Genomic DNA, 13,735 nt, shown 5'->3' on the forward strand with positions numbered 1-13,735 from the left:
GAGCGATGGAGGTCGGCGTGGAGCTATGGCGCACGCGCAGGCTTCTCGGCGATCTGAGCGAGATGCAAGGTAACGGGACGAGCATGATCACGCTCATGGTGCCGCCCCGAGATCAAGTGGCTAGGGTCCAGAAGCTCTTGGTGGAGGAGATGGGGGCGGCGGCGAACATCAAGAGCCGGACCAATCGCCAGTCGGTCCAGGGCGCCATCAAATCGGCCCAGCAGCGGCTGAAGCTCTACTCCAAGGTGCCGCCCAGGGGCCTGGCGATCTTCGTGGGGACGATTGCTCTAGGGGGCAACAAGGACAGGATGATTGCCGTGAGCTTTGAGCCCGCCAAGCCCTTGAGCCGGTTTGCGTATCTCTGCGACAAGAGATTCCACACGGAGCTCTTGGACTTCCTGCTCGAGGAGTCCGAGACCAAGTATGGATTCATCGTCATGGACGGTAACGGGACCTTGTTTGGGACGCTCAGTGGGGCTTGACGGTTAATCCTCGACAAGTCCAGCGTGGACTTGCCGAAGAAGCACGGCCGGGGAGGGCAGTCGGCCTTGCGATTCGATAGACTAAGAACCGGGTGCCGCCATAACTATCTCGTCCAGGCATCCGAAGCTGCCGTGAAGCACTTCATCGATCCCAGCAGCAGCCAGGCCAACGTTGCGGGATTGATCCTCGCGGGGAGCGCCGATCTCAAGACGGAGCTGGAGCCCTTGCTGGATCCCCGGCTGAGGGCCAAAGTTCTCAAGGTGGTGACTATATCCCATGGAGGAGAACGGGGGTTTAACCAGGCGATCGAGCTCTCGGAGGATGTTCTAGCCAGCGTGAAGTTCGTCCAGGAGAAGAAGCTGCTGGGGGAGTTCTTCGAGGAGATCGGAGTCTGCTCCAACAAGCACGTATCGGGGATCAGGGACACGCTCCAGGCGTTGGAAATGGGAGCGGTGAAGAGCTTGATTGTTTACGAGGATTTGGAAACGAGGAGGTATGTCTACGACGATCCTCAGACCGGGAACAAGGTGACCAAGGTTTTGAGCAAGGAGGAAGCGAAGGAGGAGGTTCCAAGGAACAGAGAGGTGGAAGATAAGGCTCTGGTGGAGTGGCTTGCGGAGGAGTACAAAGGGTTTGGGTGCGAGCTACACATAATCACGAATCACACGGAGGAAGGGTCTAGCTTTTGCTCGGGATATGGAGGGATTGGAGGGATTCTTCGCTATCCACTGGACTTTGCGGCCATGAACGAGGAAGGAGACGAAGCGTAAGCCTTAAGCTATGTGTTAAGTATTTCATTGTCATTGTCTCATTGTTAGTCTCATTGTCATTGTCATTGTCTCTCTTAATATGAATCCATACATTTTTCCAAGTCTTTCAGCATGTTTTTGCTAGAAGCTTATCACCTAAAGTTTGAGCAATAGACTAAATTGACAAGAAATTTAGAGCACTAGAGAGATCTTTCACTGGATTTCTTCAAGTGGCAAGAACTACAGCAATGAATGTCTACATTGAAAGCACGAAAACTTACAAACTTTTTAGCCACCAAAAACTCTTGAGGCAGACGATTTGGCCATGGAGGATATGAAGGTGAGGCCCGAGGAGCCACCTGGGAAGTAGGATATGACATAGTAGAGCAAAGCCAGAAGCTGCAAATACGCAAAAAGAAAAGAAGCAAACTTGATTTTTCGAAGTAGCTCGGGCTTACCTGAACTACAGAGAAAAGAACTGAGAACAAGTAGCTGTGCAACACCATCGACGCGTAGATCGTCGCCACAATGCTTCCAACGAAGGCCGCAGTGAAAGGCAACCTCTGCAAATCCAAAAAAGAAAGAAAGAACGAAAGCGTGAGACCACCAATCCATGGAACAAATCTAAGAACTTCTCACCTCCTGCGAGATCATGTGGGCAAACTGCGCGCGAGGACCTTTCAGCGCGAAGAAGGATCCCATGACGAGCAGACATCCGATCGTGAAGCACGACGCAAACTTTTGAGGCACGAGAACGATCACCGGCAAGAACATAGTGAAGGAGATGAAGAGGAAGAAGACCCCGGATCCCAGCAGCAGAGCAAAGTATGTGATCGCCTTTCCAGAAGGAATGCCGCTCGTCGCCGATTGTACGCTTCCAGGAAGCTCTCTCACGCCCTTAGACAACCTGGGATCGTCAACAAAGAAAACATGAAACTAAACAAAGAATTGTGTGCGAGCATAGCACGGATCGGGCTCTAGAAACCAGGATCTGGAGAGGAAACGAGATCTTACGTGCTGAATGCGCCGGAGATTGTGTTGTTGGCGGATTTGAAGAGCGCGCCGGCTTCCACATCCAGACCCCCGGCCTCCTGGCGCGATACCTCCGCGTAGGAATTCCACTGCGATAGAAGGCTAGGAGCTCCATCGCCAGCAGCTGCATCGCCGCTGGGGCCACCATTGAACCAGCCCTGGAGCATCGCCTTGCCACTCCCCCACATCCAAAAGAAACCCTAGTGCTGGCATCAAATGCGAATATTCTAGTTTTTGAAGTTAGTATATCCACATTTAACTTTACAAATTAGCTGTTGTAACTTAAAGCTTTTAATCCGGTCTTGAATTTACTAGAAAAAAATTTTAATTAAACTTTCACATTTAGAAAATATTTATAAATTAAACATTGTGAGTGGTTGGGATATTTATCTTTTGTTAAGCATTTTTAAAGTGGAAGTTACTCTTTCTTAAACTTAAATAAACTCACCACTTAATTACTTGATTCAGCATGCACATGAAGCTAAAAATCTACTATAATTTAAGCATTTTAGTCAAAGTTTAAATTTTATAGAATCTTTAATTTTTAAATTTTTTCTCATTAATTCAGTCAAATAAAAACTTATATTGATTTATAGTTATAAAAGTCATAAATCCCAATCAATAAGTAAAATATGAGAATGAAAATATATTTATATTTATTAAAATCAATTTTGAGCACTTAAAGTATATAGCTAAAGTTAAATTTCTATTGGTTTTATTTTATATTCTGAAACTATATAAAATTTGTAGTCAACTCTTTTTAGAAGGGATAAATTACTATAAACAACTAAACTTTCTTTCATAACTTTCAAAAAAAAAAAAGATATTCATCACACTAAAAATGATAAGGGAGGAAAAAGAACTTTAAACTTCATTTCTTTAATGCAAGATTCTGAATGTTTGTTTTCATAATCCATGTCTTATATATATTCTCTAAAATTCATTAGTGCCTTTTGTATAATCATCGGGCATCGTCCATTCATAAAAATCCTCACCATATGCTTCTTTGGAAGGATTTTACAAAGCAGCAACGTGATTAAGAGTAGATCTTTAATAAAGGAGTCAATGAAAATCTCATTAATTGTTCAGCATCTTTCCACACTATCATAAAGTTATTGTGTTCAAAATTGATAACTAATAATGCACCATCTTTGCATGCTTTATGCCTTGAGAAAAAAAAAAGAGGAATTTCCACTAACTTCTAATTTTTATATTTTTTAAAAAAGGTAATACTTAAAGAAAAAATATTGCAAAACTAAAAGAAAAAACTTAAACTAAAATCACTCCACATTCCATACTGTAATGCTTTTTGTCATGAAGAGCTCTTCTTTGTATAGTCATTAGATCATATTTTATATTTTATTATTGATATAATAAAATATTGATGTATTAAAGGTGAGCACTAGGACAAGGAAAAGGAGAATAGCCATTGGGATATTCTTCTGTGATTTAAGCATCCAAGATATTCATTATAATACAAAGCAAAGATGACGATTTACAAGCTAGTTTTCGGAGAAAGATCTTCACTACAAAATAAAGTGTAATAAAGTTTGTTCCATTATAAAACAAGGGTTTAATATACACTCAATATCACCTATGAGCATTAACTCCCTACTACACATTTGAAAGCCCCCACAACCCCAGCCCGTGTTTAGTGGACACAGTAAGCTATTATGTAACAATAGTAAGGGACTAGATTCAATATCATAGGGGTTTCCAACACTAGCAAGTATAAGCTAACAACATAAATTTCTTATCACTATATCAAATATATTTGATTTAATAACAATTTAAGATTTCTTTTGTTAGTGCTCTTTTGGTTTGAATGCATATATGCTAACCAATTTCTCAACTAACTTAGTGGAGATTATAAAGAAAACCAGTAGTACCGACCTACTATCATGACAGTAAGGAAAGAATGTCTATAAGGACTATCTGATAAATTTCTTTTGATACCTGAAATCACATTTATGACATTAAGCCATAAACTATTTATGCTTTATTTCGTTAAAGTGGGACTTTTCATTATCCCACTTATGGTGTGTGGCCACATGCCATTTTTATAACAACAATAAAAAATTGAAGTTTTAACTTTATAATTTATAAATTAAAAACTTTTCATATGATTTTGTGTTATAATATTGTGAAATATAAAAAAATAAATTAAAAAACTGATAGAAATATTAATAAATATTAATTAAGTACTAGGAAATGGCATGTGGACACATGCTAATTAATGTCCCACTTTACTGAATAAGTCCCACTTTAACGAAATAAAGCATATTTACACAAGTCCATCTTTCATTCTAATGCAATTTAGAATGACATAGGGCTATTCATTAATCTATTCTTTTTTTTTATTGCATCTTAGAATGATATAATGCCACAAGAAAGTGCAGGTTAATAATACAAGTTTCTTAGACTAGGCTGAGTATGCTTAGCATAAAACACATAGGGATTCCTACCTTATATTTATCCATAACCAATTTTTTGACTATTTTAAGTGGGAACTAATTATATTGATCTTCTACTGTCATAACAATAAGGAGAGAGTGTCTATAAAGACTAACCAATAAATATTTTTTGATACCCAAAGTCACATTCACAACACTCTCCCCTCCTTGGGGAAGATTAACATCCTCATCAATACATACCCTAGTCTAGCAAACAACTTCAAAAGTTAATGGAAATCATACTTTGTGGGAAACACAATGACTTGCATGAGTGGGAAACTACTTATGTCTAAAGATGCTAAGACTCAAACACCCTCCACAATAAGGAAATGACTAATAGAATTAACCACCCTTGTTACTTTGAATACCACATGGCTTATAAAGGGATGATATAGTTCTACTTGCTTGGATATATAGAGAGAACCAAAGGCCCAACTCTTTTGAGCACAAATCAAAATTTAGATAACTATTATAAATCACCACAGCTAATAGCACTATTAAACAAAATTTAGCACAATTTCAACATAGGTAGGAGACAAGTGTTCAACCCTTATCCCCCATGTGGCTGCCATACTAATGGGAGGGGGCTAAGGGGTGGACACTTGTCTCCCACCTAAGGTCAAACAGGAGGGGTAGGGCCCACCTCATTGGCCTTGGGCTCCCCCGGGAGACAAGTGTCCACCCCTTAACCCCCTCCCACCAGCATGGCAGCCACCTTGAGGTCAAGGGTATGCAGCCTAGGCTAGCTCCCTACCCACCATAGAGGCTCAACCCAATGCCACTCCAGGCACCAAAGCCCAGCCCACACCATTGCATCCAAGGCCCAAACAAGCCCACTACACCATTATACATTGTGACATGACCTCACCAAAATGTAGGATTTATTTTGCTTTCTTGTGCTAACCTCTTACCCATGAAGAGGAGATCTTCAATTCAGCAAGGATTACATAGAGAAAAGCATCTGCAAATATATAAAAAAAGTATTTTTAAAAAATAATTATTAGAAAACAGTACTTCAATCCTCATCCTTTATATAAAACCAAATAATTGACATGGTTACACGCATAGGCAAGGGGCTCAACAATGGTTTATGGTTTTTCTTAGTCAATCCTTGATGATACCTTAGCTCAATTTGAATCCCAGAGTGTTTATCATAGTAATTTTTATGGTTTGATATTCTTATTCTTTAACTTGTTTCATTTTCAGGTTGTTTAACATAAATTTTTATATGGGGCTCAAGTGAAGCAACTATTAATGACATAGCTCTTTTCAAAAAATGTTTTTGCTTCATAATTTAAGTGGATCATTACAAGAATAATTGATCCAAATATACTTTAATATTTAATGAATAAGGTTAAAAATGGTGAAAGTTGATTATACTCAAAATGATAAATTAGAATCGTGAATCTTGATTGTATAAGGTCTTAAATAGTTACCATAATAGAGTTTTGTAAATCTTGTGTATTGTGATTAATTTTCTCCAGAAATGTTGAAAACCCTTTTGATAACATCATAAGAAATTATTTTCCAAGCATTCAAAAATCTTTAGTAACTTTTTTTATTTTTTAAAAAATAAGTTTATAAATTTGAGGTTAAACCAAATAGATAACTAAAAACTCATGTGGGAGAACCCACTAATATGAGGAATTGAAATTTTATTTATATCAAATCTAAACTATAAATGAGTTTTTAATTAAAACTGATAGTAACTAGCCTTAAACCCAGCTTAGATGGATTATGATGGTTCAAGTTGTCCTCCTGATCATGAAGTTCCCGCTAGTGTAGTTCTTACTAGATTGTAATTAAGAAGATGTGAGATCATCTGGGGCAATGGTAGGCGTCCTGGGACAGACTTACCATCCAAACCCTGTGAAAGTGGGAGTGGTCATGGGAGATGAGGACAGGCTTCAGGTGAGCTCACTGGCGGCTGTGGATTGCAAGCCATGCAAATTCAAAGGGGCTGACATGGCTACTGCTTTAATTCAGTGCAGAAGCGGCAGAAACGGTGGGATGATGTGCCACAGATAGATAAAAATCAGTAGACGCTTGAACATGGTGATGTACTGAACAACAAAACAGAACTATACAACGATTTTATTTATGACTCTGGTGGTTTGTGACAAACTTGTGAATCTTTTGGTTTACAGTTTTGCTTTTTTATGAAGCTGTTATAATCCAACGCTAGGTTTAGTATTCGGCCCCCTCCACCATGGGGGCCAATCGAGCAATCGCTTCCAATATGCTTTCCAAGCTCCATCTTCAACGAGTAAGCCATCGTCATGATCCAAGCTTTAGCAAGTTGTCAACGATAAGAAAGAGACTCATGTTTTAGCCTTTTAACATTATCACTAGACAAGGGTTATCATTCTTAGGGCATGAAACGATAAAGAATGTATACAAAATATAATCAAATTTAACTTTGTATATGAGCTAGAATATAAACATCTTGATTGAGAGATTCAGTATTTGCATGTGCTCATCAGATTAAATAATAAATAAAAATTTATAGTTTACAAAACTTAAGTCTTTTAAGGACAAGTATGAAATATAGTCAACGGCTCCAGAAGCTAGGTTTGAAAGCATAAAACTGCTTACCTCTATAGGTGACATTTTTAATGAGTCCTTCAGAATTGCGGGGCCCTGCTCTTTGTTTAGCACCATAGTTGAACTTCAAGAGCTGATGAATGTCTTGTAACACCTCAGGAACGTCTCCATAGTAAGAGTGATGCAGCGTGTTCAAGTCCATGCCAGTCACGTCAATGGTATCCACATTATTGAGCTTCAACAAGCTTTGATCATCCAACTGCAAGTAACTGCGGATGTCTCCCAGGGGAGTCCTCCAGTTGGCAGCTCTTGAGGCACGGAGCGCAACGTCCACAAAGGAACAGTAGACTGTGAAATGTGGCCCTTGCTTGTGTTTGGCCGCACTGTCCACCAATTTTTCAAAGCATCTCCTCCGTTCATCTGCTGCAGCCAATATGACGTTCCTCAAGGGAGCAGCTGTTTCAACATCAGTTAGTACTTTGTCCAGGGCAGCGATCAATGCTCTGTTTCCCATACTATGAGCTAGGATGTGCACCTTGGTTGCACCTAGCTGCACACACAATTTACCAAGCAGAATTATGTCTTAACCTCTCCAACGGAATGGAAGTTACCTTGGTGAAGCACAAACGGAGGAACTTGGCTAGACTGTCCACTGTTTGTTTGACAGCCTTAGCATCGTGCTTGTAGCCGAAGAGGCTGCCCTTTGAAGCCCAGCTATAGCAGATCAATGCCCCTTGAAACTGAATATCACATTTCACCTGAGCAGCTCTTTTTGCGGCATCCTTGAATCTGACATTGTACCCGTGGATATAGAGCAGAACCTCGTTGCCATCCTCACCAAGTTTTTTATTCTCCAGCATATCGCTTCTGACCATTTGTACAAAGCCCTGTTCTGAGTTCTGTACCGTGGTGTCTATTGCTAATATCACCACATGAGACAGTGGACTTGCCTCTTCGTTGGATTCAGGTTCCTCAACCTTGCCTTTGTGGTGCTCGGATGGCACACCAACAAGAACTACGCCATAGTGTAATGCACCATTCATATTTGAACGTGGAGTTTCAGAAGAATTAGAAGCAGCCTCTATATCTGAAACCTCAGTGTCGTCACCTTCATTGTCGTCACTTTCATTATCCAATGCCTGGCCAGGAGCTTTCCTTCGTGATCCCAAGTACTCACAGTCTTCGGTGACTTGCCTGTCAGTGGCATAAAAAACTTTCTCAACCCTGTATCCAGCCGGAGGTGGCAGCTCGTTAATGTTGACAGTTCCTCGCCTTGTGTCTCGAACCCTGTATCCCTTGATTCGTTCTACCATACCTTTTACAAGCTGAATGCAGGCCGTCATTAGCTCAGCTTCATTGTATAGCTTTGTGTTTATTGCTGGTTCTAGTTCCTGGGGATCAACTGCTGTATTCAAAAACTCCATCCATGATTGAAAACGTTGAGGCAAGTAGCCCTCCACTAAACAAGAGATCTCGGGCATAGACTGGAGGTAAGTCACCAAGTGCTGGTCAATGGCTTCAGACAACTTTGCAACATGGGCTGGGTCAACACTTTGGTCGTCCTCAACAGGATCATTGTCGAGCAGCTTATCAGCATCAACTTTGCTAGCACTAGTGTTTCTTTCATGCTCGAGAATCTTGTTAAGAATGGAAGTGAAGTGAGAAACAAAGGGATACCATTCATTGCGTGACACAAGGGAAGGTAGCTTATGGATCTGATCGGACAATGCTTCGAGCAGGATGAAACGGGGATATAGGAGATGCAAGTCATTCTGCTTCGATGGCAATAGTGTTGCATGAGTCTGGCGCAAACGGAAGAACAAGAACGCACCTACAATGCCAGCAACAAGTGTAGCCGCTGTCGCTTGTAAGAGGATTGCCATGGTCCTCCCACTAAACTGTGACGCTGACCTTGAGGTTTTCTTATCCACGCGCATCCGGTTCATAAATTTGGAAATTGGAATGCAAGCAAAGCAAAAAAGAAAAGAAAAAGTATGAGCATCTCCTTTGACAGGTTCTTGTACGTTTGTGTACATTTATTCTTCATTTCTCACTCTTTGAGTTTTCTCTACAAAAAATAGTACAGCAAGAGCATCTTCTTTTACAAGGCTGGCACTAGTGTGTACTAATGTGTTCATAGGTTCTGCACCACATAAGCACTTCTAGCTTGAAATGCAGGCAAAGGAGAAAAGCAAAAGTAATAGAGCCTACTTAGAGCATCTTCAGCCAAATGCCTTCGAAAAATCCCGAGATGAATTAATGATCAAAGCAGTGGAGGATGGTTATAGAATATCATAGGTTGAACTCTCTTCATTGATCACATTTTTTTACAATGGTTGTCTTGTCGAACTGCACCGATGTGTCTGGCTTCGACTTCGAGAATGTGTTCGAGCAAAGGCGGCACCACTTCTTCACCAGTGCTACTCTGCGTTCTTTCACCGGAGGCATGGAGCTGGCTCTGCCTTGGTGGATCTTACCCCCAATGCTGTACCATTCACCAGACAACTATGACATTCGGACCGTGGTTCCCAAGGCCACCGAGGACGAAGGGCTTTTCATGATGCACGACCACTTGGGGAATTCATGGCAATTGGACAAGGTGAGCCGTTTGCTTTGAGTTGGAGCATCATCAACATCGTTTCTGTCTTGAACAACAGCATTTGCTCAAGCAGCACGAGGAAGCGTTATCGAGCATCCATGCCCCTATGGTACGAGCGTTCAAGATGATGAAGAAGCTCAGCTACACAGAAGCAGTGCATCGCTTCAGGTTAGCCTGTGAAAGAATGTGGCCTTGCCACCGGAAAATGTCACTTGGATTGTGGGTGTTGCTTCACCTTGGGCATGCATCTCTCCGTGCTGCCATGGTTGCAGAAGATGCCTCGAAAGGGCATTTGCTCCTGCAGCAGGCACTAGAGGCTCTGGGAGAATGTGTTGACAATGCCAAGGCTACCACCTTGCATTCTTTCAACCGGAGCGTCTTATTCAGTGCTACGGTGGGGATGGCCTGGGTTTATTTCTTCAAAGGCGATCCAAGTCGAGCCATGCGACTCGTTAGAGAAAGCCAGGGGATTGTAGTGGACAGGAGAGCGTTATCAGCTCGAGCGGACTGTAACCTCGACCTTGTTTGGGCCTTGATTGCATTCCACACCGTGTGGGGGGATTTGAAGGAAGTGCAGGCTTATCTCCGCAGGTTGGGCTACTTCTTCTCTCAGACCGAAGACGAGTATCATATAGGCGCCATGGAGATTCATATTGAAGCAGTTCTCAAAGGCAACCTCAACACTGGCTTCTACATAGCTTGCAAGTATTTAGCCAAGGGGAGGCTCATTTTTCATCCCCTACATGATGCTGACCGCTCAGAGATATTGCCCGAGCACTTGCATGCGCTGACCTGTGGTATGCTCGGGGATATATGGTTTGCTCTTGGGATCAACAGTGAGGCCATGCTCGCTTATGAGAAAGCTTACGTTGAGGACAACCTTTTGCTACGAGCAGGTTCTTTGGTTGGAAAAGCAAATGTCTGCATGAGAATGCTGGGTGAAGGGGATGCGAACTACAATGACTACATTGACAAGGCAAAACAGAGCTATGGAGAGGCTTTCAGTATTTACGAGGGGCTTGGGCATAAGACCGGAATGTCAATTGTGCACTGTAACTTGGGATCTTTGCATCAAGAGGAGGAGCATTTTGAGCGAGCACTGCAACATTTTACCATGGCTAGAGAGGCTTTCGTAGTGGATGTGCTTGGCTTGGACTGTCGGGTGGCTCAGATGGAGGTGTTGCGAGGAGATCTGGATGCAGCAGTGGTTTTGTTTCAGAGAAGTCTGGATAGCCTGGATCCAGACAAACCAATGCTAGTAGCTTGGATGAAGCATCAGGTTGGTCTGTGTTTTCTGCGAGCCCACCACAGAGGGAAAGGCAAAGGATCTGATGCTCTGATGAAAGCCAAGAACAACTTGGTTGATGCTGTGAAGATTTTCGCCAAAGTGCAGTTTACGATGACCACAACACCACCTCTTATGTTCGTGGTATTTGAAGGCCAGAAGGCAACTTACAGACTTCTCGAGTGGTGCTTTGCAACCGAGGGGAAAGCTATGGAAGCATTTGTTTGGGCAGAGCGTGGACGATCAAGGCTCCTGATGCAAGAAAGATGGGATGACGTTATTGAACACTATCGTTTGGATGACAGGGAAACTTTAGAAGCTCTAGCCTCACGAGCATTTGACAGTTTAAGTTACGACTCAGCGTGGACGTGTCTGATGAAGTGGCGACACTTTTGTTCATTACAGGTTAAGGCAGCAATAGTAGAGTACACAGTCTGCTCAGATTTCGGCATCATAATCTATGTGGTTGATGGAAATTCAAAGCCGAAAGTCAGCTGCCGAGCTTTTCGTGATCTTGGTCCTGAGTTGGCGAGCGGGAAGAAGTTCGAAGCCTTCATCAACACCAGTGTCGACAAGATTATTCGTGGTTCACAGTCAGAGGCAAATGAACGCCTGACCAAGCTTTATGATCTCCTTCTCAGACCAGTAGAGGTGCACTTGCAGCGTCTCAATCAACTGGTAATTGTTCCCCATGAGGTAACGTCGTCTTTCTCATCTTTCTCATCTTCTCGTTGTATTTGCTGCTAAGTTAATCAGCATGCATCGCAGGTGCTCTTCAAGGTCCCGTTTGCCGCTCTTATGCACAAAACTGGAAGTTTCCTCATCCAAAAGTATCGTCTATCTCTAGCGGACTCGGTTCGAAGCCTGATCCGAAGCTCAATGCTTACAAGGCAGCACCAAGCTTCTCGGCAAGCAGAGGGCAATGCTAACATGCTCATTGTTGGGATTGGGAACCATTCAGCTGTAGGTGAAGCCAACTTGGCTTTTGCAGAGCGTGAGGCACAGCAGGTGGCTCGCATTCTGAAGAAAGCTTGTGGTGAGAAGCTGGTTGTCCTGTTGGGAGATAATGCAACAAAGAAGGCGGTCCTGGGAAACATCAGAATGTCCAGTGTGGTGCACCTGGCGACACACGCAATGGTGACAAATAAGCATGAACAAGGGGCGATTCTCTTATCCGCAGCAGGGAGAATGCAGGCCGACTCAATCATGTCGTGGCCATCAAACCCGTCTATTGAGAACCGAGCTGTTGATGCAATGGCAGTGTTGAGGTCTACGGAGAAGTTTCAACAGACGATTGAGGTCACGAGAGAAGTCGTTATGGATGCAGAAGAGCTCTCAAGAATGGTTCTGAGTGCAAATCTGATGGTACTTAGCGCTTGTCAAACTGGACGAGGGGTCATAGCGGGTGAAGGGGTGGCAGGGTTGGGGCGAGCAGTGTGCACTGCAGGGGTAGCATGCTCAGTCTTGTCACTTTGGCCTGTTGGGGACGAAGCTACTTGTCGCCTAATGGAGACGTTCTATCAAGAGCTGGTTGCTCACAGCAAAGACGTTGGAAGCGCCATGCAGACCTCAATGGTGAGGATGATCGAGGAGAAAGCCAAGTTCGGAGGTTCACGCTGGACTGTTGATTCCTGGGCGGCCTTCTTACCATTTGGTCTGCCAACAGTGACAATTGGTAAGTCTTAGAATCCCACATGCAACACAATAATCTTTAATTATTAAGATTAATTAAATAATTGCATTTTGTTGAATAGCAAAATACTAACTTTTAGAAAAACATAATGCTTAGAAGTTCTAATGATATTTTTTCTATGATGTTCTATGCATGGCAAATTAAATGTGTTTTACAAATGGGGTGCAGGAATGATATATACACATATTATAATTTTTTTCAACCTTTATTATATTGGTGGTTATTACTAAAAAGAAATTACTCAATTGTTTTATGATCTTTTCCATCTATCAATTTAGGTTGACCATCAGGATTTACATAATCTCTTTTAATTCATGTAAACTTTCCTGCTTACGTAAAATGGAAAAACAAATTCATAAAAGTAAAAGGAAGTTTGCTGTAGAATTTTTGGTTTGCTTGGGAATAGTGGATATATTTAGAATATGCTTGGATATTCTAGGATATTCTACCATCTAACAGTTGTTATTCATTTAAATTAATCTTGTATTTATAATTTATAAACATGTTTCTAATTTATAAACTTTCTTAAACACTTTCTAGTATATTCTTTTTTATTCTACCATCTAATGGTTGATATGCAATAAGATTAATCTTGTGCTTATAATTTATAAACATGTTTATAATTATAAACTTTTATTTGATCAATTGGATTAATAAGTAAGAATAACATTAATATTAAGCAAACCAAGCATTGATATATGCAAGGTGTAGCAAATTATTTTTTTATACAAGTTAGTTTCTTGTAAAATTAACATTTAATAAGAATAAACCTTAAAAATATGTTTATAACTTTTATTTATTTTTAGAGTTTTAAAGCTGCATGTAAAATAAAATTATTCTAAGCCAAATTGTTAAGTGAAAGTAATATCATATTCAAATCTTATTTGATAAACAATG

General features: G+C 41.5%; 3 protein-coding genes across 3 annotated transcripts; 2 read left to right on the forward strand and 1 right to left on the reverse strand.

Annotated features, from left to right (window-relative positions):
- The first annotated feature begins 2 nt into the window (after window positions 1-2).
- LOC9650336 (eukaryotic peptide chain release factor subunit 1-3) lies at window positions 3-1,354 on the forward strand. Its single transcript, XM_024673400.1, has one exon. It carries the CDS (start codon window positions 6-8, stop codon window positions 480-482), a length of 477 nt encoding a protein of 158 aa, XP_024529168.1. The 5' UTR covers window positions 3-5; the 3' UTR covers window positions 483-1,354.
- A 109-nt stretch (window positions 1,355-1,463) lies between these two features.
- LOC9631421 (protein transport protein SFT2) lies at window positions 1,464-2,467 on the reverse strand. Its single transcript, XM_002968499.2, has 4 exons — window positions 2,247-2,467; window positions 1,872-2,139; window positions 1,691-1,795; window positions 1,464-1,631 (listed from the first exon to the last, which is right to left on the reverse strand). Exons 1-4 carry the CDS (start codon window positions 2,450-2,452, stop codon window positions 1,521-1,523), a joined length of 690 nt encoding a protein of 229 aa, XP_002968545.2. The 5' UTR covers window positions 2,453-2,467; the 3' UTR covers window positions 1,464-1,520.
- Window positions 2,468-9,593: 7,126 nt separating this feature from the next.
- Window positions 9,594-12,873, forward strand: LOC9650338. Its single transcript, XM_002968200.2, has 3 exons — window positions 9,594-9,860; window positions 9,919-11,841; window positions 11,914-12,873. Exons 1-3 carry the CDS (start codon window positions 9,594-9,596, stop codon window positions 12,829-12,831), a joined length of 3,108 nt encoding a protein of 1,035 aa, XP_002968246.1. The 3' UTR covers window positions 12,832-12,873.
- The last annotated feature ends 862 nt before the right edge of the window (window positions 12,874-13,735 follow it).

This window comes from Selaginella moellendorffii, unplaced genomic scaffold (genome assembly GCF_000143415.4).
Source record: "Selaginella moellendorffii unplaced genomic scaffold, v1.0 SELMOscaffold_10, whole genome shotgun sequence".
Classification (NCBI taxonomy): Eukaryota; Viridiplantae; Streptophyta; class Lycopodiopsida; order Selaginellales; family Selaginellaceae; genus Selaginella; species Selaginella moellendorffii.

Coding starts and splice junctions, on each gene's coding strand:
- LOC9650336 (XM_024673400.1), top strand. CDS start 6: ATGGAGGTCGGCGTGGAGCTATGGCGCACGCGCAGGCTTCTCGGCGAT.
- LOC9650338 (XM_002968200.2), top strand. CDS start 9,594: ATGGTTGTCTTGTCGAACTGCACCGATGTGTCTGGCTTCGACTTCGAG. Junction 9,861..9,918: donor ATTCATGGCAATTGGACAAG/GTGAGCCGTTTG, acceptor CTTGAACAACAG/CATTTGCTCAAGCAGCACGA. Junction 11,842..11,913: donor TGGTAATTGTTCCCCATGAG/GTAACGTCGTCT, acceptor CATGCATCGCAG/GTGCTCTTCAAGGTCCCGTT.
- LOC9631421 (XM_002968499.2), bottom strand. CDS start 2,452: ATGTGGGGGAGTGGCAAGGCGATGCTCCAGGGCTGGTTCAATGGTGGC. Junction 1,796..1,871: donor CCCACATGATCTCGCAGGAG/GTGAGAAGTTCT, acceptor TTGGATTTGCAG/AGGTTGCCTTTCACTGCGGC. Junction 1,632..1,690: donor TTCTTTTCTCTGTAGTTCAG/GTAAGCCCGAGC, acceptor GCGTATTTGCAG/CTTCTGGCTTTGCTCTACTA.